General features: G+C 37.5%; 1 protein-coding gene across 5 annotated transcripts; it reads right to left on the bottom strand.

The window, feature by feature from the left end:
- Window positions 1–74: 74 nt before the first annotated feature.
- On the bottom strand, window positions 75–23,150 carry git2b (G protein-coupled receptor kinase interacting ArfGAP 2b). Of its 5 annotated transcripts, none has more exons than XM_028025115.1 (21): window positions 22,945–23,150; window positions 22,356–22,489; window positions 21,426–21,538; window positions 20,249–20,354; window positions 19,393–19,479; window positions 19,161–19,291; window positions 12,429–12,523; window positions 12,273–12,318; window positions 12,087–12,092; window positions 11,939–11,990; window positions 11,791–11,863; window positions 11,572–11,669; window positions 11,367–11,478; window positions 10,869–11,020; window positions 10,613–10,765; window positions 8,029–8,238; window positions 7,790–7,879; window positions 6,498–6,580; window positions 5,667–5,822; window positions 3,366–3,429; window positions 75–3,261 (listed from the first exon to the last, which is right to left on the bottom strand). In XM_028025115.1, exons 1-21 carry the CDS (start codon window positions 22,994–22,996, stop codon window positions 3,052–3,054), a joined length of 2,223 nt encoding a protein of 740 aa, XP_027880916.1. In that variant the 5' UTR covers window positions 22,997–23,150; the 3' UTR covers window positions 75–3,051. The 5 variants fall into 5 exon arrangements, with proteins under 5 accessions (XP_027880916.1, XP_027880917.1, XP_027880918.1 ...); XM_028025116.1 differs by having other exon boundaries at window positions 11,939–11,987; XM_028025117.1 differs by lacking the exon at window positions 12,087–12,092.
- Between the last annotated feature and the right edge of the window lie 855 nt (window positions 23,151–24,005).

The following is a 24,005-nucleotide window of genomic DNA, read 5'->3' as shown; positions in this document are numbered from 1 at the left end:
CCTCCAACAGGTGGCAAATAACGCAGGGGAGCGAGAAAAACGCAACACACGCGGAAATAAATACAACGAGCAAGTTGAGGTTGGTTATAGTTTATTATACGCTAAACGAAGTTTTCAACAACAGAGGCAGGAGGAGGCTCAAACGCACAGGGAATTAAATACCAGGTTTGACGCCAGAGTGGAAAGACTAAATAGGCTCAAAATGCAAAACAAAAGAAAAACATTTTTTTTGGTGCAAAATAATACAATTCCTCTTTCGTTTTTTAAAAGCCGATTTTAAGATAACAGATTTTATTTAATTGTATAATTTATTATCAAAACTAACACACTTTCTTTGAAATGTGACTTCAGTGTAAGTGGCCCCGTCTTGAAATAATTATTTTAATTTCCCCTTGTCAGTCGATATTGGCTTGAAAAAAGGGGGAGGTATAGAATCAGTAAAACATTTCAAATGACTCTTTTCCTTCATCCCATTGTCCAGCTTCATTCAGAGCATTAGTATTCCTGGTTAAAAAACCCCAAAACAAAACAAATTTGGTGTAATTTCACATAAAAAATATTCTGTGACTTTAAAGACAATAGATTTTTTTTGTAAGGTCCACTTATCAGAAAATATATATATATGTATATTAGAAGCTTGTTTTTAAATTTCCAAATGTATATGGATTACATGATTAGGTTTCAACTTTCTCAAATATTTTTGCATGAAAGTGTGAAAATACAATTTCACATTTATTTATGGTTCCCTACGTATCTAAAAGGTGAGTTTCAGTTTCAATAATCTTTCTTTAACCATTTTTGAATCACATCTACCAGAGTAAAAATAGATGACTTGGAAAAACGACCCAGTACTTTTAATACTGCCCTGAACCTGTGGGGTCAAACTCAATGGAGGAAAGTAATACTACACGTCAGTCGCCAGTTTAAACTTGTGTGTTTTTCTTAAACTATAACAGATTGAAAATCTCTGACACAATCTTACAAGTAAACTCATAAGACATGACATATTTGTTTTTGCTTTTTTAAAAATAAGGTAAAAAACAACCAGTTTCCTAGAAAGCTTAAAATATTTTATACATTTCCTTAAGTGTATTTATTCTGTTGCCAAAATTAAATGTTTTTTTTTTCTTCCTTTCTAATTCTTCATTTAATTGCAAACCCATCATTTGTAATTTAAATGTACAGCTTTTGCAGTTCAAATGCGCAAAACAAATCTAACCTGGGCAGACTGCAGTTAGAGTTGGAGGATGGGATGAAGGTTCAGGGGAGTATTTTAGAAACAAACCTAAAGTCATCCTCTCTAGCGCTTGCTTCGTTACACATCAAGTCTTCATAAAAAAACAAAAAATAAAAACATAAACAGCTGGGCTAAAATAAATTAACTTAATATATGCAACATCAGTTACATCAATACACTGAAGGGATTGTGGCAGATGTTTTCTCAGTCCCACAAGATTGCCCAATGTCCATTTAAAATAATCATACTTCAAATATTCTGACACTTGTTTGCAGTCTAATGTTTACAAAACCCAAAAGTAATTAAAACCTAGTAAAGAGTTTATTTTAAATAAAGCAGATTTAAAATAATTGTGGTCTCATTTAAATAAGGTGAAAACATCCTAGCGCTTTTCTTAATGTGTGATACAGTCTGCAACGTTTTCTACTGAATAAAATATATTTTCTGTCAAACACACGTCAAGCCGTAGTTTTAAAAATGGATTATAGAAGATTATTTCTCATAATGCAATTGTTGACATAGAAGAGAAAGTCTCCTGGAAACATAGTGAACATGTTTTATGTTTATGAAGTCTAATTAAACCTGAGTAACATGAAAAGAACTACAGTTCATTTCCACAACTGGGTCAAAGTCATCTGGCTCACTATGATCTACAATAGGTACACAGAGGTTACGGTTATTTTATTGTGGGCTGTAAGCCATGTAGAACTACACATTTGACCACAGGAAGCGTGTAAAACACTTGATTACAGCACCACAGCAAATACACTGAGATCACAAGTTATCATTAATTGACTGCCAGCTGGGATGCCCCAAACAGCAGGACGAATGTTAGCTGTGTTGAACAAAAGCTTATGAAAATAAACACTGATATTTGTTTAGAGGTATGGACATACATTTTTAAATAGAATAGCATTTGGATTAATCTGATAAAGAATTGCATGGAGACATACATCTTACATATTTGCATAATGCTGTTAAAATTGATTCAAAGTGGTTTTCACACAACCCATTGTGGACGCCGCATTTGAGAGCAACTTCGCTCCCTCACACACAGTCACACACTGAGCATTACAAGTATGGCTGTAACATTATAACTCCAATAACTACTGACACTTTAACTAAAGAAGAGATCTTCAACCAGCTGAGAGAGAGAGAAGCATAAATCTCCTGCTGGATGGAATGAAAGTGTGCTGGTCTGAAACATAGTCTAATACACCGAAAGGCGTTTTGTGTCATCGTCACAGTCGGCTTCCTAAACAAATGTATACTTTTAAGCAAGCAACATCACAAAGATTTTAGATTACAATACAGCCACCGTTTCCTAAAACAACAGTTATTAGAAAAATAAACCATCACCACTGGAGTAAACTGGGGAGGGTTTATCAGTTGTGGTCCTTGCTGGTCTGAATCTTTTGGACCATGCCAGAAAGCAGATGTCAAGAACCACATCAGATGTCAAATACAGTACTGAGGAGAAAGAGAAAACACAAAGAAACTCTTTAGAACTGCTTGTTGTTCTATTTCGGTTCCATAAGTGCACAACGTTGCACTTTCGGAAACCAGAGGGATTTAACTCTGCGAGGTAAGGATGTGTCTTTTCATAAATGCACTGCACAAAGACAAAAGTTTTTTTTGATGACTTTATGATTCTGAATCCTTTGGCGAGACGTTCCCACCCCAAGGAATGTGTGTGAATGCTTAGACTTATTACTGTTGAGGAAACAGAAGTATAACACTGATTAAAAAGAAAGCCTCGCACTGTAACAGATGGATTGCGCATTGAGTGCTTGAGAAGTGTCTTTGGGTTTAGGTTAGTTGTTGTTTTCTTTGGTTGTGACAGTAACAAGTTGCTTGGCAGCTTTGGCAATGTCATAGGCACACTGGATGACCTGCTGAGTGACCAGCTGGATGTCCGATGGGCAGGGATTGAGCTCTGCTGCCTTCTGGCACTCTCCGTGAAGTCGGCTCGCGCTCAAAGTCAGCAGATACAGAGAATTTCGCACCGTCTCCGAGGACGGCCTCTGTTGAGAGGGTAAGGCAAGAAGTTGAATAAAAATGCTCTTGAAGCAAAAGGGGATATTTAAGACCCGTCAACAAATCTGCTGATTGTTCAAGAAGTGAATACCTTGGGAAATAGGGCGGCCATCTCGGTCACAGCCAAACGGATCTTCTCAGAACAGGGCAGAAAGCTGGAAGAGACAAAATGCTGAATAAACAGGTTCTAAATGCTCTACTGAGTACAGAGACATTTAAATAAATTTTGTTTTTTAGCATGGCTTTCAAAGTAAAGCCACTTTTCTTCCTCATGTTTGTTAATGTGATTTTAAAAACCATAACAACTTCTGCCTTTTTTCATTAATAAATGAAACACTTCATGCTCAGCATTTTACTTATTAAAGTTTTCAGACCATTAAACCCTGAGTGGTATTAATGAATGTAATTCTAAAACATTGTACATGCAGGCCTGAAACAGGTTGTAAATTTTAAGAGTTTCTTCAACTTTCACCATCTGAAATTTAAGAAGGTTTTAGAATAATTAAGTTCTCAAAACAACATGAAAAAACTACTTTACAAGTTTACTTCATAACTTACTTAATACCTAACATATAACTTATTTAATGATTTACCTTGACAGACTTAACTAACTTAAGTGACTTTAGTGTTTTTACATGTAAGCTACTTGATGTCAAAAACCCTTTACTGGAATGTAGTGATACATGTATTAATCCCAACCTATCACAGGAAAAATATCACCTTCATGTACATGTAGTCAGACAAAGAAGGTGGTGACCATGCTCATTCACAAAACACACACACATTTGTATTGGTTTTTGGTAAGAGGCACAACAGAAAATTAGAAGGTAAAGCTGAAACGTGCAGCAGTCCACACCAAATTAATGCAATGCGGGTTGCAACTAATGGTGTGGAGGTTAAAGAATCAAATCCTACTCATAAGTCAGCGCAGCAAAAAGTAGGAGTGTTAGTAGAAGCTATATGGAAAGTCAATAGTCATATGATAAAGTGCATATGGTAAGCTAAATATGCATTTATTCAATATATTTGACACAAGTTCCACCATGAATCATCAGATACTAATAATCACTACTCAGTTCCCAAGAAGTACATGACAGTTTTACATTTTATAGCTTATTTTGGTGGTTTTGAACTAAGGGTTATTCAATTTATTCATCAGATTTTAATTTATTTTACACACATCCCAAAAGGCAATAGATTGTTCAAACTGGGTGAATATTTTTGTTTTAAATGTTTTTATATTTACAGCTAAGAGCTGCCACATCTCGTTAAAGAGACACAACTCATACGGCATTACGAGACGTTAGATGGCAGTCAATGGAACAAATATATCATAAAAATGTTGAACATGATTACATAACACTTGAAATATTATATCCAACCAAATGTTACATCTAAGTAGTCCCTTCGGATGTTCTGTTCTTGTTTTGTTGAATTATTCTCTTCTCAATAGATCTGCAAAGAAACCTCACCTCTGGGACTATTCCATTTGCTATTGCTATTTCTTCATACAGTTTGGTTCTGCAGCTGCCCCTTGAATACCATATATGAGTTAACATGATGAATTAAAACAGACTATTTTTTACAAAGATACCTTAGGATATTAATCAACATTGAAAATACCACCCAAAAATACATTTTGGCTGGCTGGAAGTGAAAATGTGAAAGAGTGCATTGTGTCAGCAATACCCACAAAAGAAGTTCGCACATGATCCTAATGAATTTTATTGACCTCTAATGAAATGTCTGCCTCAAATCTTTCACAAACAAACACACTATCCAAATATCCTGTTGCTATAGATGAAAAATAGTAAAGAAGATCTCTACACAAAGTGGTTCACTTGTGCATCTATAATTATTGTGATATAAGAATTATTGGAATCAAATAGTCCCCACATATTTAGGGGTAAACAGAAGGCTACATGACATTGTAGACGAATCTGAGCAAACAGCTAAGATAAAAGAAAAAATTTAGATTGAAATCAAGAGCAGACATTGAGTCTGCAGACAATAGACAAGAAAAAACTTGAAAATGAGTAATTGCTTTCCATCAGCTGCATGAACAACCAGAGCCAGTTAAGGAACATCCAACTGGCTACCAGACTCCAAACCAGTAATTCCAGGTCTTTAGCATGTGTCTGGTTTTCTTCAACATGTGACTGTGTTTAACTTACAACTCGGCATATATCAGTTAACAGGCTAGTTGTGAAACAAGTGGCATACAAATCCCATAGCATGGCTTCTAAAAGGCACTGACCAAGAAGCTGAGAAACCTTCAGCTTGAGTAAATCTAAAACATAGCTGACTCCTTAAAGTCAGGTAGAAATGTATAATTCAACAGGTTTAATTAATTTTAAATCATGGTGTCACACTTCAAATCAAAATGCTGTACCTTTCATGCTTGGTCTCCTGTGCAGCTCTCAGGAGTTCCTGGATGTTCTTGGTGATCTGCTCCGTCTTGCATATAACGTCCTCAGTGCACGGCAGAGTGGCATCTTCTTCACCTTCCACCCCTGGTTCCACTGAGTCAGGAGCTGCTTCCGGACTGCTACAAACGCAAAAGTACAAACACTGAATTCCTCCTAAAGATACAGTTTAAAGTGAAATTAGAACCAAGTCTTGGAAGAAGATGTTATATTTATATTGACCTGGTGCAAGGTCAATTTAATGATTACTCTTGTGGTTGAATTAAGTGCATGGTCTGAACATTTTAATTGTTATGTCCATAAAAGTAGCCCTATGTCATTTAAAAACAACTCACTACTTGTCACTGAACATTTTTTGGTAGTATTTGTCTTTAAAGTATCTCTAAATTTTCAATCTCAAGGACCTAGATCTGATTTTAGTCCAGTCAAGTCAGCAGGTTTAGAAAAAACATACAAGATGTTTTTTTTTTCTGCTTCATATTGTATGCCTTTTGTTTTGAAAAACATTGACAACAATGATTAGTAATCATGTTTTCCCACACAGCTGGTAACCTAAGACAGATTAATGGGAAAAAATAAATATACAGTAGATATAGATTTATTAGATATAGCTCACAAATGGTCAAGGTTACCGTCTGAATATTTAAAGATTAATAAAAAAAGGGCCGGATTGACTGATCCAGAGTTCAAAGTTGGAGAAGCACTGCTCTAAATCGACATAAAAAATTGTTTCACTTCACAGTCAGCAGCACTTTGCACAAGCAAGTCCCCAGTAAACATACAATGTTTCTACTTACCCAGTCTCATCGAATTCAGAGTGGTTTGGAGTAGTGTCATAGTCGTTCTCCAACATTGTACCGTGTCCTCCAAGACTACAGCCCTATAATGATACCAATGTATTACTATCAGTCAAACACAAAGTGACTAATGATTACAACACACGGCAAAATTAGGAAAATTGACTTCATGCATTTCAGAATCAATGTTTTGTTCTAAAGCAAATACAGAAAAGGAGAAACAAATATCAAGTGATTGTGTTTTAGACATTCATAGCACAGCTGATGCAATTAGTAGCTGTAATAAAATACAGATGCCAAAAAGTACTTTGTGTAAAGCTATCTCATGTTTTTATAGAGATGCACCAAGGAATCAACTGGAAAAGGAACAGACTGATTTTAGGCTTGATTGACTATAAATATGATCAACCGGTCGAAAACTCAAAAATCCTCTTTTTCAGGCCACAATCTTCAGTGTGGACACTGTTACTGAGTGAACAACATTTAACTTTAGCCATTTTCAGTATCAGTGACATGTCTAAAACATAGAGGAACCAAAGAAGTCATTTTAAAGGAAACTAAATTAATCTGGATTTCTGCAGTTCCTTCAGAACGTAAGACGGTGAGGAAGAGCAGGACCTTTTACGCAGATAACAGAAACCAGAAACTAAGTACAAGAAAGTTTCTCTTGCAATTTTTCAGCTTTCAACCTCCATCTGTAATAGAATGGACTGGATTTGAAAATGTTGGCAGCCTTTTGGAAATCTCATTTTCTAAGAATACACAGAGTGGCTTCTTCGGCTAGCAATGCTAATGGAACTAATGGCGAATATAACATATAAAGACAGTTTAACATGCATTGAATTTCAATGTAAGTCTATTTAAGACTGACTACTCACAGGCAGTAAAATGCAAACATCAGGAAGCCCAAACAAAAGAAAAGCTTAAGTAATTTAAAATTAGCTCAATTGGTCTCAGTAGGTCAAAGATATACAAAAACCTAAGATCGAAAAATTAACTTGAAAAGTCGTATCAGTGCATCTCTAATCTTGATCACTGCAGCAGTGTGATCATTCTGACAGCATCTGTGCAACATGATGCTGTCTTGTTGCAATGTTTACTTTCAAACCTGCTGGGTTTGTTGACGAGACTGGACCATAGCAGAGGTACTAAGGTACATGCATGCAGCCAATACTCAGAAAAAGCAGTTCAAAGACAGGTCTGGAGAGAAAAGACTGTGGGGTCAAGCAAGAGGACAGTTTTCAGTGTCCCTGGAGGCTCCAACTGAGCCAAGGGGACTTTTGGTACTCAACCCTGCGAGATCTCTCATCCCACGACCAGGACAGGGGAGAGGGGAAGGTAGGGAGGGAGGAGGCAGCTGTCCCCAAAGGGCCCCTCCCAATCTAGAGAAGGGGTCAAACCAAGTTGAGCAATACCATTGAGATGCAGTAAATGACTGAATGAATAAATGAAAATCCAACACCAGCCCCAAGCCAAGCATCTCGTCACTTTAAACAATCATGAGCAGGAGCGCCGCTGCCCGTGTGCTTACGTTGGTGGGAAATGGCTGCAAAACAACTCCGTCATCATGGCGAGCCGTGTCCACTCTGTGGGAGAAATGTTTCGGAGCAGAGCCCGTCTCATACATTGACATGGCGCGACCTCCGCGGGGTGGATGTCGACCAAAGGGCCCCTGGGGATGTTGTTGTCCGCCGGGGGTTTGCCATCTCAGCGTTGTGTTTTCAGTCTGCAGGGAGCTCAGCTGGGGGCAACAAAGAGACGTGTAATTTAATCTTGGCTGGAGGTCGCTTTCCCCACAATAAGTCTGTAATCAACAGATAAGCCTCAAGGTTAAAGGAAATTCTTTGTTGTAATGCTCTACCACACAAAAGGAGAGCTCTCCTTGACAAATGAAATGCTGATAAAGCATGTTGATAAAAACTCTCATGAGAATACCCACCAGAAGCGGTTCCCCTTATTTATGAGGAAAAAAATGACGGTGAGAAACGTGACTTTTACAGCTTACTGGGCAAAAATCCTCAACATGCAACTTTTCAACAGAGTGCAAGTCTTATAAAGACCACCAGAGAGGACATTATTTGGTTAACCAAAGAAGACAGTTTGCATCATTAAAAAGTAAGTCAAAAATGTTTTAAACAAATTAACTGATGATTGCATTAGAAGCATCCTTATCATGTAGAGTTTAACACAACAGCGGACAAAAAAGCTGGTGTTTTCAAGTCTGGGGTATTAGTTTAATAAATATTTTGGCTGTGAAATATGCCAAATCTGAATATGAAAGTAAACAGTGCTAAATGCATTATATCATTGTACAGTACAGAGAAATAAGAAAAAAAAACTTTGTCAGGAGAAAAACAGTTGTAAAGTAAACAACTTTAATAACTCCTAACTGTCCACATTTAGTTGAAGTGTTTACATTCCAGGAAAGTAAGGCAAAATAGGGGCATCTATTAACTGAGCTCTGTGTTTCTGACAAACATCGTCCATATTTGACTTAGGTAAAAGAGAGTCGATGTACTGTAAATAAAAGGTGCTTATAGAGTTACTCCATCATTCTATGGGGACAGCAAGAAAAAAATCTAGCCTAATTCTTAAGAAATTAGCCTTAAAAATGGTATAAAAGGCCAATTAAGCTCTGTTTCTTACATAGGATGCATTCCAGAAGTAGAGACTTGGAATGATGTCCTAAAATTTGAGTGCCTCCTAGTTTTAAGTCAGAAAACCAGTGGGATTAGCCAACTCATAGGAAGCAGTAAGCCAAGTGGTACAAGCGAATCACAATGTATTTCTATCCATCCTATGCATTGAAACAGTAAATAAGCATGCTAACAAATACAGAATCAACTGTAAACTGCTGTCACACTGTTTCCCCATCTTGCCAAGACTGCACTAAATGTGAGGAAATGAAGGTGATTTTTTTCTATCAAGCATTATGGCTGTTTTTGTCTTTAGAGTATGCTGTGTTTTAATAGCGTCTTAATACGCTCTGATGAGGATGTTTCTTCCAATATGAGAAATGAAAGGATGCAAATTGTGTGTTTAGTAGACAAAATAATCTTTGTTTCCTTCTGAATAACCCGGATCATGTTTCTAGAAAGAGACCATGCTATTGATCTGAATCTGCTGCCCTCAAGTGTGACCAGAAATGTTAATGGAAGAGGATTTTCTGAAACATCAGTAGCAATGTCTAAAACAGGTATGTCTGACATGTTTAAAAAATTATGTAAGATGAGACAAATGTGTAACTGTAGTAAGAAATAAAGTGGATGTGGGTGGTATTTGGCAGATGCTTTCTGGAGGTGCAAGCGATCTACTCTCAGTTCATAATTCTAGTTTGTAGAGCCAACCTGTTGCAGTAGTCCAAGCTATATTTTTTGTTCCTTTCTGAAATCTTCTACTAAACATTTTCAGCTAGAATGGTAATTTTTAGAGGTATGCTTGCTGTGCTGCTGGGATATTGTCTCTTTTTATCACCTGTTTTAATTGGTAACCATTCCAGTGAGAGCTGCTTACATTTGGAAGAGGTTTATTGAGCTCTTTAAATTAACCAAGGACAGGCATAATACACTAAAGCCCCAAAATGTTCTAAGGATGTCTCAAATGTAGTCTACAAACATTAAAAAAACTAATGTAAACCATGTCTTTAATTGATCGTCGAAGGGAATATAGTAGTCTGATGGAAGATGATGAAATACTAAGAATTTATTTAATGTAAATTTATGTAATGTGAGGAAGATAAGACTTTAGCAGCATCAGCTCATAAAATCCACCCAACCATGAATAGTTGAAACTCCCGACTCCTCAGCACACTGTTTCATAAATTTCATCTGCCTGTTGCACATTTGCAGATGAAATGGGGGACATTCCTATTAGGCTGGCAACATGTTAAAACTAATGCAGCTCAGGGCAGCAATCAACCAAATCAATATGCCTCAAAGAGGATAGAAATGCAATTTGTTAGGTGCAATAATCCACAACTACACTTGCACTGAAATATTAATATACCACCATTTAATTAACGTTCACAAAGAGATTAATACTGCAGAACTGTTCATTTTATTCATACGCTCACAAAATAATTAAACACATACGACATAATCCATAACTTAACTAACCTTGCTCTGCATCATCTGCAGTTCTTTACTAAGATGACAGTTGACTTTGAGAAGCTGTTGTATTTTGGCCTCTGAAGCAGTCAGGGCACTCTTCACCTCCATGAACTCCTGCACTGTAATTGGTCCATCAGACAGATCAGAAGACTCTGAGCTCTAATGCAAAAGAAAAAAAAATAGAAAAGATGCTATCAATTTTAAATGCCAAGAAAGGTACTGATGTTCAGTGTGAGAGACTGGTTTCTTAAAAAAAATGAACCTTTGTCCTCCCATGGTTACAGCTATCCCCACATGTGGCCTCTTGTACTGGATCTTCATCAGATGCCACACTGTCATAATCTGGTTGATCGTTGTCTTGGCTCTCACTGTTGTGGCGACTGTTTATTCCCTGAAGGATGAGCTCAACGTTATCTGATGGCAGAAAGAAAAGTCAGTGATGAAGCAGGACGGAAACTACAAAGAGATCAAGATACTAAACAGAGCATATTTAAATTCCTCTTTTGAAATTGCAACTGAAAAAAACAACAAAAAAACAAAATAGTTGCGGGGGTGGTTTGGCATTTCTTGATTAAGCATCAGTTTAACACCTTGTATGTGTGACTCATACCACACATACTCCTACTTGGTTCAAACTATAGAACTGATGCTTTATTGGAAACTTAAAACACACAACCCCACAAGCTACCTGGAAAAAAGCTCAGAAATATATGAACAATGTGAGAACGGATCTGTAAAAACAAAAATTTCCTTCATGTACCTTTTGGACTATCGCAGGAATTACCCCACTGTCGTCTTTTAGCATCTGCTAGAATATCAATAACCAAGGTGGCAAATTCATGAGCGCTAAACCTCGCCAATTTCTGACGACCCTAGAAACACAAAAGCATGAAAGCAGAAAGAAAAACTTTCAGATGTCAACTACTTGCACAAGAGCGTTAGGTTTCAATATGAAGAAGACTTGCCTGATTTCTGGTGGATGAATATTCAGGGTTGACGGGCAAAAAAGGAACAACTGTAGTGTCTGTCACAAGAGTGCTGTGGTTCTGAGTGGCCAACCAGACTGAAACATGAGGGTATTTTGCATGAAACATTAGACAGGAATGTAAATACAGAAATACAAAGAGAAAAAACAAGACTGCATACAGAACATAGTTTTATTTTAAGAAGTTCAGAAATCCAACCTGCATCAGTTTCTCTTCTGTCCACTTCATCATAAACATCCATGGCAAGTTCCTCAAATTGATGGTTACTTAACTAAGACAAAAGCTGAATTAGAAATTTATTTTTAGCCATTTGTACAGAAATTTACCATAACTGAAGACATCTTACCGACTGGAGCTTCTTCTTTGCTGCCTTTGCAAAATCTGACAAATCGAGACTGCTTTGGACAAAAGAATTCAAGCCATTACTTTACCAGGTGAAAAAAAAACCTTCCAAAATATTCCAGCACATAAAGAAACATAAAATAAACACTTACTTGTTTCTATTCCATCCAATGCAGCACAGAGTAAAATACACAGCAAAAACAGACTAAATAATTCTTGAGGTTCACAATAAAATCTCAATTCAATCACCAAATATTATAAACTAAGACAGATTTTTATAAAGGTTTTAAATCTTTAATTTCTTCCTTTCAATAATCTCAGATTTTAAAAAAAATTACCTGTCAGCCATTTGTGGAATGATGAAGTGCTGCCCATTTCTATGATCTAGGACAAAACAATCCCAAAAAAATTATTTCCAATGAATGAATATATAATCGCTTCTCTGGCTTCTTGTTAAATTTTAAACTGACTTTATTGACTTTGAATAGACTCACCAGGTCTTCTGCCACACAGGTAAAATGTTAACCGGTCAGTGAGTTCATATTGTATCTCAACCAGCCTCTCTGCCAGCTCCTGGTGCCCAGCTTGTCTGCAAATATGACACATGAAAAGAAAGTTTTACCACCATCTGCTGATAAAAATGACAACTCTAACGTGAATAGTGTTGGGGACTAAAACAAGTTCTCATGGTCACATTCAGTATAACACATTAAAAATATTGTTAATTTAATGATTAATTTTATCACAACATAAAAACATTTTGGTGCCTTAATTCTTCAAATGATTGACATCTTGTCTACAAAATATTGATGTTTCCATTTTTATTCAAAAAATGTTTTCAGAAATAATACTATAGTATGTAATAAATAGTTCTTACCAATATCTTTATTTTCTTTGTCTTCATGTCATTGTTAAACTGGATTAACATAGTATTGCATTCAGTCAACAGCTTAGACCATTGGAGTCTGTCCTTATTGTTCATTGTAGAAAAAGCATGCTAGATATGAGTCATGTCAATTATAGGTTACATTTCTCAAATTTCTAGCTTCACTACTTCAACCCTTTTTCCCCCCCAAGTATTTCTCACCAACTTCTGCACAAAATAAAACACTGATCCATAACCACAACATATTAAGAGTGGGAATAAATCCAAATTTTTCACCGCATAACTTAAAGAGAACAGGAAAGGCAGATTTGCACCTAATTAAATTTTCTGTTGTAACTTACTGATTTATGCGCCAGCTTGAAATGTTTTGTAGCAAAAGTGGGAACCTCACAGGGTGTGTAACATTTGCTGTAACATATTGACAAAGTGATGTTTGCAAATGCACAATGAGTTAGGCAACTTCTAGAACAGCTATAACTGTTAGCAGCTTTCTTTTTCGTACACCAAACTCTTACCACAAAGCTCTGGGTACAGAAAAGAAAGCTTTTGTGCTTTTCAGGTGAGACATAAATCACAATTCTTTGTTTAAAAACAAAATGTTCCTACATGTGGCATGTTTAAAATTATATGGTTCCACCTAACTAACATCAAATTGCTCTGTACCATGATGTAGTTCTTTTTTTTTTTTATATTAACATTTTTATTGAGAAGGCACATTACAATACAATTATATAATTGCGCCGATTACATTCACATTGTTACATGCTTTCTCTATTTTCTAAGTTTAGATAAGAGAAAGAAAAAAGAAAAAAAAAAAAAAAAACTTAAATGGGAGCGGCGGGGCGACCCGAGTACCGACCAATAATTGACATGTCAAATTAGAGCATAAATCTGAATGACAGCAAGGTTTACGAAAAATCAGACACAACAGGTTTAACATATTCTGTCCACTTTGACCATATCTTGTAGAAAGCATCTCTCCGCACATTAATGGAAAAAGATAGTCTCTCCAGTATATAGATCTCTTTCACTACATTTATCCAGTCATCAGTTGTTGGAGGTTCCCGTTTAAGCCATTTTCTTGTGAGGGCCTTTTTGCTCCCGGCCAGTAAAATGAACAGAAGTTTTTGATCGTTGTAGTTCAGTTTGTCAACCGGTATGTTACATAAAAATATGCATTCAAAAGTTAAAGGAAAATTAGCCGTGAAGATGTTCTGTAAATGGTTATGGATTTGAGACCAATATTGCTGAATGGTTTGGCAGTCCCAGAAAATATGGAAATGATTGGCGTCATCCCTTCCACATCTCCAGCAGGTAAAACCCCTTCCCTGGTATCGTTTCTGCTTTGGGGTTATAAAAAATCTTATAATATTTTTCCAGCAGAATTCACGCCAAACCTTCGATCTTGTTGTTGTCCATGGAATCTTACAGATGTGGCCCCAATCTTCTTCTGAAATTGTCAGGCTGGCTTCTTTTTCCCACTTCATTTTAATATAAACAGTGCTGTCTTTCTTACACCGCAGGATGGCGTCATATAACCTGGAAATTGTTTTACCTGGTTTTGATTTAGTTAGTAATATAAACGTTTCCACAAATCTCAAATTATGTAAATGTACTTTTAGCTCTTTATTAAAATAATTTCTGACCTGTAAAAATCTAAAAAAGTCATCTGCACATAAATCATGTTTTCTTTTCAGGGTCTCAAAACATTGGAACGTCCCTTTATGGACAAAGGAATAGTAATTAGTTAGGCCTTTTGAAATCCACTTCTTGAATCTATCGTCCTGTTGATTTGGGGGGAAATCCGAATCATAAGCGCACCATCTTAAGAGTTTAGAGGCATTTTCTAAATCACAGATTCTAATTGCTTCGTTCCATGCAGATATCATTACTTGTGATATTGGTTCATCTGCCAAATTAATTTTACTCTGTAATTTTGTGTCAGCTATTATGGCTTTAATCGGCATTGTTTTGACCGTTTCCCCTTCCACATTTTTCCATCCTGCAGTGTAATCCGGACAGCACAAACATATCAAAGGTCTCAACTGAGCTGCACAAAAATATTCTCGTAAACATGGAAGCCCACAACCCCCTTTTTCCTTTTTTAATTGTAGAGTTTTGTATTTGACTCTGGCTTTTTTCCCTTTCCAAATGTATTTGGACAGCATCTTATCCCATTCTACAAATTGTTTTGACGGTACGGGAACTGGTAGGGATTGAAATAAATACAAAAATCGGGGGAGAATGTTTAATTTAACTGACTCAATCCTGGAGTGTAGGTCTAAAAAAGGTATGGCGTTCCATCTTTGGATATCTGACTTTATGGCTATGTTCAAGGGGGCATAATTGGCTTCAAACATTTCATTAGGGTCACGATGGATCACCACCCCCAGGTATCTAATACTATCTGCCTCCCATTTCCATTTATAGCAATTTTTAATTTCAGCTGGTGGGTCATAATTCACCGCTAGAACCTGTGTTTTGTTCACATTAACCTTGTATCCTGAGTATAGACCGAAATCTGATAAGATTTTCATTAACTTGGGGAGAGCCTGAGTAGGATGAGATATAACAAGCAACAAGTCATCAGCAAATAATGCCAATTTTTGCTCCCCTCCTATGGTCCTTATTCCAATTATATCCCGTCTTTGTCTGATCCACTGGCTCAATGGTTCTATAAACAAGGCGAAGAGGAGTGGCGACAAACAGCAGCCCTGTCGAGTCCCTCGCTCGAGTATGAGTGATTCAGTAAGGTCTCCATTAATTTTAATTTTGGCTGTTGGTTTATCATACAACCCAGATATAGTATCTATTATAGATTTATCAAATCCAAATCTCTCAAGAACCTGGTATAAAAAGGACCACCTCACAGAATCAAATGCCTTTTCGGCGTCTAAACTTAACACTAAAGTCTCTATTTTTTGTCTGTGAACCTGGTTCATAATATGTAAAACTTTCCTAATGTTATCTTGAGTTTGTCGATGTTTAATAAAGCCTGTTTGATCATTATGTATTAGTCCTGGTAGGATAGTTTCAAGTCTCTTAGAGATGATGGAAGTGAACAACTTATAATCAATATTTAATACACTGATTGGGCGGTAGTTACTACAATTTAGGTTGTCTTTTCCTTCTTTCTTAATTATAGAGATTATTGCTTCTTTCCATGATGGGGGTACAATTTTTCCCTTCATTACCCAATTAAATGTTTTCTGCAAGATGGGAGTCAAATGGTCCTGCATTATTTTATACCATTCTGGGCCAAATCCATCTGATCCTGCCATTTTACCCCCTTTTAATCTTTTAATTGCCGAGTGAATTTCTTCTCTGGTTATTGTGGATACTAACAATTTATTTTGTTCCTCCGTCACTGTTGGTAACTCCAAATTAGACAGAAAAGTATTAACATCTTGATTATTATCTACATGGGTTTGGGAGTAAAGTTTTCTGTAATAGTTCTGAAAACATTGTTGAATTTTCTCCTCTTCGGTTTCTAATTGGCCATCTAAAGGATTTCTTATTTTGTGTATAGTCCTCTCTGCTTGCTGCTTTCTGAGTTTATATGAAAGAAGTTTTAATGATTTCCCGCCTACATCACAGTACTGCTGTTTGTTAAAAATTATTTTTCTCTGTACTTCAACCATGCTTAAGTCGTCTAATTCTTTTTTAAATTTTGCTATATCCGATTTAATGCTGTCGTTCATAGTCACAGAGTGTTCGTGTTGCAGTTTTAACAATTTATCTTCCAGGTATTTACGTTTTTGTATGTTTTCCTTTTTTAGGTGGGTGGATATACTAATTATTTTCCCTCTAATCACTGCCTTCATTGCATCCCATAATATTCCTGGTGACACCTCCTCATTATCATTTTGAGCTAAATAATTTTCTATTTCTTTTTTTAACTTCTCTTTAATGTTTGGGTAGTTTAAAATATTTGTGTTCATCCTCCATAATGTAGATCTCTTTTTCCCATTCAGACAAATATCAGCGTAAACTGGATTATGGTCAGAGATTGTACATGGACCGATTTCACAGGTTTTAATTTTAAACAAATCATTCTTGAACGTAAGAATGTAATCTAACCTAGAATATAAGTTATGAGGGTGAGAGAAGTGGGTGTATTCTCTATTAGTTGGGTGATGTTCTCGCCATACATCAACTAATCCTAAATCGTCCATGAGGTGTCCCATCCTCTTACCAATATTTCGTCCATCGCCTTTCCCACTAGAAGAATCAAATTTGGTGTTTAATAAAATATTGAAGTCACCCCCGCATATTAAAGTTCCCTGACTCCTCGTTGTTGCAATTTCGAGAACCTGTCTATACAGGGACCAATCACTGCCCGGTGGAATGTATATATTCAGGATGGTGGTCATGATACCATCAATCCTGCCCGTAATCATTATGTAGCGACCTTCTTTATCTTTGTACTCTGATATGTGTTGATAGTTAAGAATTCCAGATAACAAAATTGCCACTCCCCTTCGCCTCCCAGAATTGTGGGACGAAAAAAACACATGTTTAAAACCCATCTTGTTTAACTTAACATGCTCGCTATCCGGTAGATGTGTTTCCTGCAATAAAACAATTTGGGCTTTATCTCTCTTAAATTTAGATAGGACTTTCTGCCTTTTTACTGGACTATGTAAGCCATTAATGTTGTTTGACACCAATTTTATCAACCTGCTACTCATCTAACTTATATTTCTTAATTATATCACAAAGATTATTGGGCTCCCCGCTCACTCTAAAAAACACTGAACATAAAACATATAAAAAAGTCAACATTAAGAACAAACAGAACTCAAACTGAACTCTTGACTTCCAAGGTGGGGGTCTCAGATGAGAACCCTGCTTCACCTCCAGAGGCAGCTTCTTCATCGGTTGATGAAGGGGCCCTTGGTGGCTATGGCCTCAGTGTAGAGAGCACCGTGAGAAACCTGCCTTATTTACTTATTGTACTTCATAAACCAAATACAAGTCTTGATTGTTAGTAACTGAGTGAATAAACCTTAATTTTCCTTGTGCGCGGGGGAAGACCTCTTGAAGGCTCTGAGTTTTTCTTTGTAGCCGGCTGCGGGGTCCCGCCTCTTGTTTGCTGGCCCACTCCCCGGTCCGCCGCGTACTCTGCTCCAGGTCAGCTGCTTCAGATGCTCCAGGGCCGTTTCTGGTGACTTAACGACCCGCACAGCGTAGCCTCTACTGGACATGTCTTCAGTAGCTTCCACCACTGTATTGTAGATCTTCGTTTCATCTCCATATTTCACCCTCAGCCGGGCAGGAAAGAGAGTCTGAAAGGGGATTTGCTGCTCCTTCAGAATCTTGCGCACGTCTGCGTATTCTCTTCGTTTTTTCAAAATCAGAGGGGGATAGTCATGGTCCAAATTCACTTGCTTGCCGTTCCAGGTAAATCCTCTTTTCTGCCATGCTTTGCGAAGGAGAAGTTCTTTGGTTTTAAAACTGAGGAATTTCACAACAATAGATCGCGGGGGAGCGTCGCTTGGAGGCGGAGGGCCTAGAGAGCGGTGGGCCCGTTCAATGTGTATGTCGAGCTCGTCTTGGGACAGCGCCAAGCCCTCACGGAGCAACTTCTCCACAAAGTCCCCCATTGACGCCGAGTCCCGTTCTGCCGCCTCGGGTACGCCATAAATGCGTATGTTCTCTCTTCGTGTACGGCTTTCTAGGTCCATTAGTTTATCCTCCAGCTTTATCTGTAGCTTTATTATTTCAGTGACGGCGTCCTCCGTGGTTAAAATCCTCTCCTCCGCTTTTTCAATCCGATCCTCAGCCTCATCTAGTCTGGTGTTCATCTTTCGAATTTCTTCTTTTATTTCCCCCAGATGCGCATTATTTTCCTGTCGGAAGCCTCTTAATTCCTGCAATACCATCTCCCATTCAGCCATAGTATCACTGTTGTTTGTTTAGTTCAAGTCAAAAAGTGCAGCGGTAATTTTTCAGACCGGAGGTTCGAGATGAATAGCAGTTGGCATTAGCTAAAATGCTAGCAATATTTTCTCGACTTTAAACGTCCGCTTATTGGCGTTACAAAGCATCAGTTTTGAAGTATTTCGCTCACCCCAGTTTTTTTTCACCTTTATAGGTATGTTTTCGTCGTTTAAGTGGGGTTGGGATTTCAATTTCTTAGGTTCTCTAGGGAGCCCGTTCACAGCGCGGCCATCACGATGACGTTCAAACCGGAAGTCGATGATGATGTAGTTCTAAAACAAGCTGTTGACTGAATGCAATACTCTGTTAATCCAGTTTAACAATGAGATAAAGACAAAGAAAAAAAAAGATATTTTTAAGAACTATTTATTACAAGCTTTATTAGTCTTAAGTTTACCTTGCGTTGTCAATCGGTGTCTTCCCACTGGAGTCCAGAGCTCCAGGATCGGCTCCATAAACAGCCAAGAGCTCAGCTTGTAGAATCTGACCTGCCTTTGCTGCTATATGCAGTGGGGTGTTACCTTTCTCCTAAAGTCACAATAAAGAAATTTTGCACTTTGGAATTGACATACGTAAAAACACAATTTGGACAATGCTTTTATATTTTGAGCACATTTTTCAAGACTTACTGGGTGGAAGAAGTTGGCTTGTGCTCCTAGAGATAGAAGTCTGAGGCAGGTCTCCAGGTTCCCGGTCCGAACACTGGAGTGGAGTTGCTGCATAAAAATCAAAAAGAGGTTTGTTGAAATTTAAATGTGAGGTTCATTCATAAATTGTTTAATACATTTATTGAAATAAGTGCTTTTTAAATGCTTTATGGCCTATAGCAGTGGTTCTCAAACTTTTTTCAGTGATGTACCCCCTTAAAAATATAATTTTAGTCAAGTACCCCCTGACACGGGCAAAACATTTTTGGAATAAAAAAGAGGTACAGTGCTGTAAATACCCTGTAAATACTGAATATAAAATTCAGTGTATGAACACACATTTATATTTTATCGAACTTTTTACAAAATAATTTTTCCCAAGACTTATTATGAGGAGCCTACTGATTTTTTAAAGATATTTTGAAAAGCTTCACGTACCCCCTGCAGTACCTCCACGTACCCCCAGGGGTACGCGTACCCCCATTTGAGAACCACTGGCCTATAGTATCTACAGAATCTAAGAGTTTTGCATTTTAATATTCAGATTATGAGCCTGGCCAAAATGTGAACATGTCAGCAGAACTGAGAGCAGTTTATTGATCTATAAAAAGAACGTATCAGGATGCATTTTTTTTTACACAGACTACACTAATTTACATAAACCCAACGGGGATGACAGAAAAAGAAATAAACTTCCCTTACTCTGCAAAAGCACAGAAACATGTTAATTCCACTATCATCTGTCAATTGGGTTCCATTGTTGCTGACACAAATATGCTAAATCTTTACTCCTGTACTACGCATGAAAAAAAAACCTAATCAAAAACAACTTTTTTACCTTACTGAGATCCTTTGCTGTTACACTGTCATCATCACGACAAGGCATCCGATGGACATAAGCCAACATTTGATATTTTGCTTTGATGAACTCCGTCTTGTTGGGGCTGCAAATAAAACAGTCCACAGGTGAAATTGAGGGAATATTTCTACTTTCACTGACTGCCGCGTCATGTTATTTGCTTTCTGTGATTATTCTTCTGACTAGCTATCATAAATCAGACACAACAGCTTTCCAGATTCCCCAAAGACTGTAACCCAAAAGCTTTTATTTGAATATTTAATTGATACTTGACTTAAGAGGATGTTGAACTTTTACAGTGCTGGTCAAATTAAGTCCACATCAACTCACATTTGTCTCTTTTTCCTTATTGATTCGGTACAGGAGTTATCCCTCCCGGTTATCTAACTAACTGTTCAATAATTACTTTGTAACTATGAGCAGAGCATTGTAATAATTAAAAAATGATAGATGAGATTCTCCTTGTTCAGTGAATGATTCAACAAACAACATGGAGCAGCTGAAGGCTTTGTGTGTCACGGACAAACTTTCAAACCTCGTACACGTTCCCAACAACTAGAACTCAGACTAAGAAACAAATTTAAGGCAAACTATTAAATTAAATTATGGTAATTTTTAAAAAATCTAACAATTCTCTGAGAAAGTTTCTGCATGTCTGTTGATTGCTAATAGAATGCGTTTTCTCACTATGTGAACTGAACCTATCACAGCTGTGTTTATATGTCTCTGAATGTTTATGTTTAGTCCTCCAGTGTGACACTCGACTAATAAAATATTTACACCCAGAAACGGATGTTATATTCATCACACTATCCTGCAGATTGTTTTCTTATTCTATTCCTTATGACTATAGATAGCTTTTTAAATAAAAAAGTTTTATATTTTTCTATCACACTGATAACCTACAGCCAACTAGGAGTTGTTCATAGTTCTTCAAACTAAACTTATTTTATGGGAAGATTGAGGAAGTTTTTCAAGTTGGCTGAGACTGCATCGCAATGAGTCATGGTCATAGCACAGAGGGCCAATTGTGCATATTCACTGACCCCAAGTATGAAAATCCATGTTTGCTGCAAACCGTTATACAAAGTGCAAGAAAGCATACCAAAATCTGCAGTGACATATATATAAATCCTTAAAAACTCCCACTACTTACTGAACTCTGTCCTGAGGGTTGGCTTTGCGTTTCCCACTCGCTGACGAGGAAGGATCCAGAAGGCTGTGTTCCCATATGGAATTTGCACCATTGCCATATAATGTCTGGACCATCTAGAGCAAGACACGACTAGTTGGAGTTAAAGAACACAAAGCCTTGCAAAAGTATTAAACTCCAACTTTTTCTTACTTTGTCATGCCACAACCACAGACTTCAAATCTTTTTTTTATTTAGATCTTATATAATTTCCAAATTCCTTGCCAATAAAAGTCTCAAGTGTGGTCAGTATCTGTACCCAGCAGACCTAACTCTGACACCCTTAAATAAAGAAATGAAAGAATTAATCGGAGAAACTGCCAAGAAGCCAATGGCAACTCAAGCGGATCTGCAGAGATCCACAGCTCAAGTGGGGGAGCTTGTTGATGGAAAAACTATTAGTCTGCCCTTTATACAGGAGTGGCAAGGAGAGGGCCCTTTCTATGAGGAATATATACAACAATACTCCACAAGAGATCTGACTAATATAGAGATATTCTGCAGAGGTAAAACCTTTTCACTTATGCAGGCAAAGGTATCCCCAATATACTTGCAATTGTAATTGGCACCAAAAGATAGTTCAACAAAGTATTAGGGGTCTGAATATTGCTGCACATCACAAGTTTCAGAATTTTTTTAATGTATATTTGAAGACAATGCATAATTTCACTCCCAAGTCGATTTGTCACATAAAATATTAAATAACTACTCTGACATTTGTATTTTTTTTAACTTGCTAAATGAGAAATAACTCAAGGGATATGCAAACTTTGGCAAAGCAGTGTGCTGACTGTGTACCCTTGTTCATTGATCTGTGTGGAAGAAATGTCTGATTACTGAAAAGATTTGCATTTGATGTTTGTTTTGAGGGGGTTGTGCTCTTGTATTACTCACCTGCAGCTGAGACTGAGGCCAGGAACACTGAGTCAGATGCCTGACTTGAGAGCTGTGTCGCCCGAGACCCCGGTGGATGCTGCAGCACTCGTCGCAGATCAACACACCCCTGTTCACAGAGGCCCAACGGGGCTCTGCAAAACACATGTGATGTTTGTTAGTGAGCTAGCTCCATTATGTATGAACACTGACCGTTATTCACACATTTAATCTTAAGCTGCCTCTTTGAAATATTCTGATATAAAAATCACGGAAGATATACGTGACATTATTTTCAACCAGTCATTCAAGTAAGATAATCTTTTTTTTGGACGGACCCTACCAAGTGTAAAGCTAACTAGATGTTAATTATTTTAAACATACAGTTTCATTATTACATAAGTTACCATTACTACACAGCGACTTCTACACTACAAACAAACTTACTCACGAGCAGTAAGTTTACAAATACATTTAGCACTATTACTGTCTGTCAATGAGTTGTCACAGTTCCGAAATATTAATTAGTTTAGCCAACCGGACGTAGCGGTTGGTTAGCGGTTGGTTAGCTAGGCAGCTAACGTAAATGCTAGCTAGTTCGGCACCGTACCAGGAGCGCTGCAATCAGCGCAGACCTCCCTGCTTCGCACTCGCTTCGACATCCCTTACGCAGAATTCCTCTCAGTCCGGGAAGAGAAAAGGTTTTCCTAATGTATATTACAACGTAAATAGTCCAGGTCGGTAAACTGTATTCGTGCAAGACAAGCAGCTGTGTATCTGTCCTCCTCCCTCCTACTGTTGAACAAAGCAGCGTCTCGTTCCAATAAGTACTCTGTGCTTCCTTGTCTGCTTCCTTCCTCGTTTCCTTCGTCGTCTTTTTTTTTCTGTTTTATATCGGAGTTCAGGGTTGAAATTTGCAGGGCTAGGCATGTTGTTGGTACTTATGGTAAAGATACGTGAAAAGCCTTCAAACAAATTGATGTTTTATTGCAGTGAAATTATGGAAATCTGGAAATCTGAAAAAAATCAATTGAAGTACATTCTTTCAGAGAAGAGAAAAAAATCTCATAAAGAAAAATTATTTTGCTCCCCTGCTGTAAATACTGACTCTACATCAAGCCAACCACACAGGACTTTGTCATAAAAGGACACAAAAGAGTTTTTTTGTGTGTTTGTTGGCCGTATACCTAAGTACCCAGGGCGCCATGAGAGAAGGGACTACCTTCTGCTAGACCTCAAAATATGTAGCATTCAGGACAATTTATAAAAAAAAATACAAGAAAAAGTGGGGTCACAACAGATCTTCTAAGTGGACAATGTGTCATGTTTGGGGATGAATGTTGAGAAGGAGGACGGAAATATTATGTAGAAAAAAATCTAAAAAATTTAGGTTTGCTAGGGGCATGCCGTGGTGGCGTAGCGGTTGGCGCAACCCATATTTGGAGGCCTTGAGTCCTCGACGCGGCCGTCTCGAGTTCGACTCCTGGACCCGACGACATTTGCCGCATGTCTTCCCCCCTCTCCTTCCCTGTTTCCTGTTAGCCTACTTTCGTAAAAGGGACACTAGAGCCCACAAAAGACCCCCTGGAGGGGTAAAAAAAAAATTTAGGTTTGCTTTACATTCTGGGGTTTAGAAAAATACATAATTTAGCAAAGTGTAAATGACTTAAA

This window comes from Xiphophorus couchianus, chromosome 8 (assembly GCF_001444195.1).
Source record: "Xiphophorus couchianus chromosome 8, X_couchianus-1.0, whole genome shotgun sequence".
In the NCBI taxonomy this organism is placed as follows: domain Eukaryota; kingdom Metazoa; phylum Chordata; class Actinopteri; order Cyprinodontiformes; family Poeciliidae; genus Xiphophorus; species Xiphophorus couchianus.
The sequence above is the reverse complement of the archived record's forward strand: the minus strand, read 5'-3'. Positions and strand labels throughout refer to the sequence as shown.

What these genes read in the sequence shown, in the direction of transcription:
- git2b (XM_028025115.1), bottom strand. Translation starts at nt 22,996, where the DNA reads ATGTCGAAGCGAGTGCGAAGCAGGGAGGTCTGCGCTGATTGCAGCGCT. An exon ending in AAGCCAACTTCTTCCACCCA is followed by an intron (nt 19,292 to 19,392) that starts GTAAGTCTTGAA and finishes TTGTGACTTTAG; the next exon opens with GAGAAAGGTAACACCCCACT. An exon ending in GGGATGAGAGATCTCGCAGG is followed by an intron (nt 6,581 to 7,789) that starts GTTGAGTACCAA and finishes GTATCATTATAG; the next exon opens with GGCTGTAGTCTTGGAGGACA.